Source organism: Pygoscelis adeliae, unplaced genomic scaffold (genome assembly GCF_000699105.1).
Source record: "Pygoscelis adeliae isolate BGI_AS28 unplaced genomic scaffold, ASM69910v1 Scaffold199, whole genome shotgun sequence".
NCBI lineage: Eukaryota > Metazoa > Chordata > Aves > Sphenisciformes > Spheniscidae > Pygoscelis > Pygoscelis adeliae.
Genome location: NW_008825495.1, coordinates 192,940 through 195,023, shown reverse-complemented (window position 1 = coordinate 195,023; position 2,084 = coordinate 192,940). Strand labels below are relative to the sequence as shown.

The 2,084-nt window shown below is 48.6% G+C and overlaps 1 protein-coding gene across 1 annotated transcript in view; it reads left to right on the top strand.

The window, feature by feature from the left end:
- Positions 1-1,816, top strand: part of DACT1 (dishevelled-binding antagonist of beta-catenin 1) — an 8,733-nt gene extending 6,917 nt beyond the window's left edge. The window contains exon 6 of the mRNA XM_009331328.1: positions 9-1,816. Within this exon, the coding sequence (XP_009329603.1) occupies positions 9-950 (942 nt within the window). The 3' untranslated portion in view covers positions 951-1,816. The remainder of the gene's footprint in view (positions 1-8) is intronic.
- Positions 1,817-2,084: the final 268 nt, after the last annotated feature.

Sequence of the window (2,084 nt, the reverse complement as noted above, 5' to 3'; positions counted from 1 at the left end):
GCTTGCAGGCAGCTCGCTCCTCGTCGCCTGCCGTCGAGGAGAGGCCCAGTCTGGATTTCAAAAGCGAGGGCTCTTCCTCCCAGAGCCTGGATGACGGGTTGCTCGTGAACGCCCAGTACATACCGGCCCAGCAGCAAAGCGTGAAGCTTCACAAAGGCACCCGAAACGTCAAGATTTTGAAAAGCTCTGTGCTGAAACACAGGCCCCACCTTGCCAACGGGCTGGAAAACAGTTCGCAGACCTTGCGGGAGAAAACCAAGCCGGTCAGCAAGAAGTGCCGCTTTCCCGATGAGTTGGATACAAATAAGAAACTGAAAAAACCCTCCTCACGGGGGAAGAGAGGCAGCAGCTTGCAGCCGGAGTCAGGCCTCCAGAGTCGGCAGGCTGGCCTGCACAAATCCACCATCCGATCCCACGGGCATGGCCGAGAGGTTGTGGTGGCCAAGCCTAAACACAAGCGGGCTGACTACCGCCGGTGGAAGTCATCGGCGGAGATTTCCTACGAGGAGGCCCTACGGAGGGCGAGGAGGAACCGGCGGGAAGGCGTGGGTGTCTACTCGCAAGTCCCCCTGCCCTACGTCAGCCCGTACGCCTATGTGGCCAGCGACTCGGAGTACTCGGCGGAGTGCGAGTCCTTGTTCCACTCCACCGTGGTGGACACGAGCGAGGACGAGCAGAGCAACTACACGACAAACTGCTTTGGAGACAGTGAGTCGAGCCTGAGCGAGGTGGAGTTCGTAGGGGAGAGCACGACCACCAGCGACTCTGATGAGAGTGGGGGCCTTATTTGGTCTCAGTTTGTCCAGACGCTCCCCATCCAAACGGTCACGGCGCCGGAGCTGCATGAAAATGCAGCGAAGGCCTTTGTCAAAATCAAAGCCTCCCATAACCTCAAGAAGAAAATCCTCCGCTTTCGGTCGGGCTCTCTGAAGCTCATGACAACCGTCTAGTGAGGTGACTTGGTGGAATGTATCTGCTTCTGCTTTCGGAAGCAAGGTGCTTTTGTGTACATATTTCCACAGATTTTTTTTTTTTTTATACAAATATTTAAAACTTAAGGTAAATTATGTCACTTGTCTTCAGAACTTGGGTGGACACTAGTGCCTTTTACGTGGAAATAAAAGACCATCATACTCGTTTAAAAAAGAAACAAAACCATAACACTGCCGTTTCAGTGGTGAACAGCCTCCAGTGCATGGTATCAGAAGGCTTTGAAAAAAGGCTAATGTTTCTGGGAATGGATCTTCCTTGCCTAGTTTTTCCAGTTCTGGGTCTTATACAGGATATCGACAGCTTAAGGTCATAAATTTTTAGGGGATAAGGGGGAGGGAGTGCGGGTGGTCTTCATGTTTTTGCTTGTCCCTTTCTGCTGCTCCTGTTGCCCATCTTGAACTTCTTCCTCCTGGTAGTCCGGCCTGTTTTTTTTTCTTTTCTTGTTGATTCTCTTCTTGAAACTCACCCCTGTCCTCCCGCAGCCTTCCCCCACCAGGAAAGGGCTCCTGTTTAATCTGTCTCTAAGGTTAAGTCGCCTTCTCTGGAGTGCACTCTGCTCTGATCTCCTGGGAGTCCCGCTGCGGACAGCAGTGGTGTTCAGAGTAAACTGTTGGAGCAGCTGACCAAGGCTTAGTAACTTCAGTATATTGTGTAAAACTGCTTTTGGAAAAGAAAAAAAAAAACATATGCATGTCATGTGCATGAGTATCAGTAGTTTTAATATTCCTGTTGATGTCCAATTTACTGTACATCATCAATGGCTGTTTTTATATATATATCATTGTGTAAATTAATATAACACATCATATGCTGTAATAAACAGTCTGTTTTAATACTTTTTAAAGTTTGTTACATTGGTGCAGACCCAGTGAATGGTTTTATATTGGCATTGTCACCACTTAGATGTCCCTTCGATGTGACCTGTTAATGTTCTCTACATTTAGCCATGCAGGAAACTGAGCAAGTTTTAAATGTTGCTGTGGATGTGACTTTTGCTTTGAGGGAACTGGATTGTCATGGCTCCTCTTGTTCTTCCCATAACTTGCATTTTTTTAAGGGCAAGGTGGGATTTAGGAGCTCAGAGGCATCTT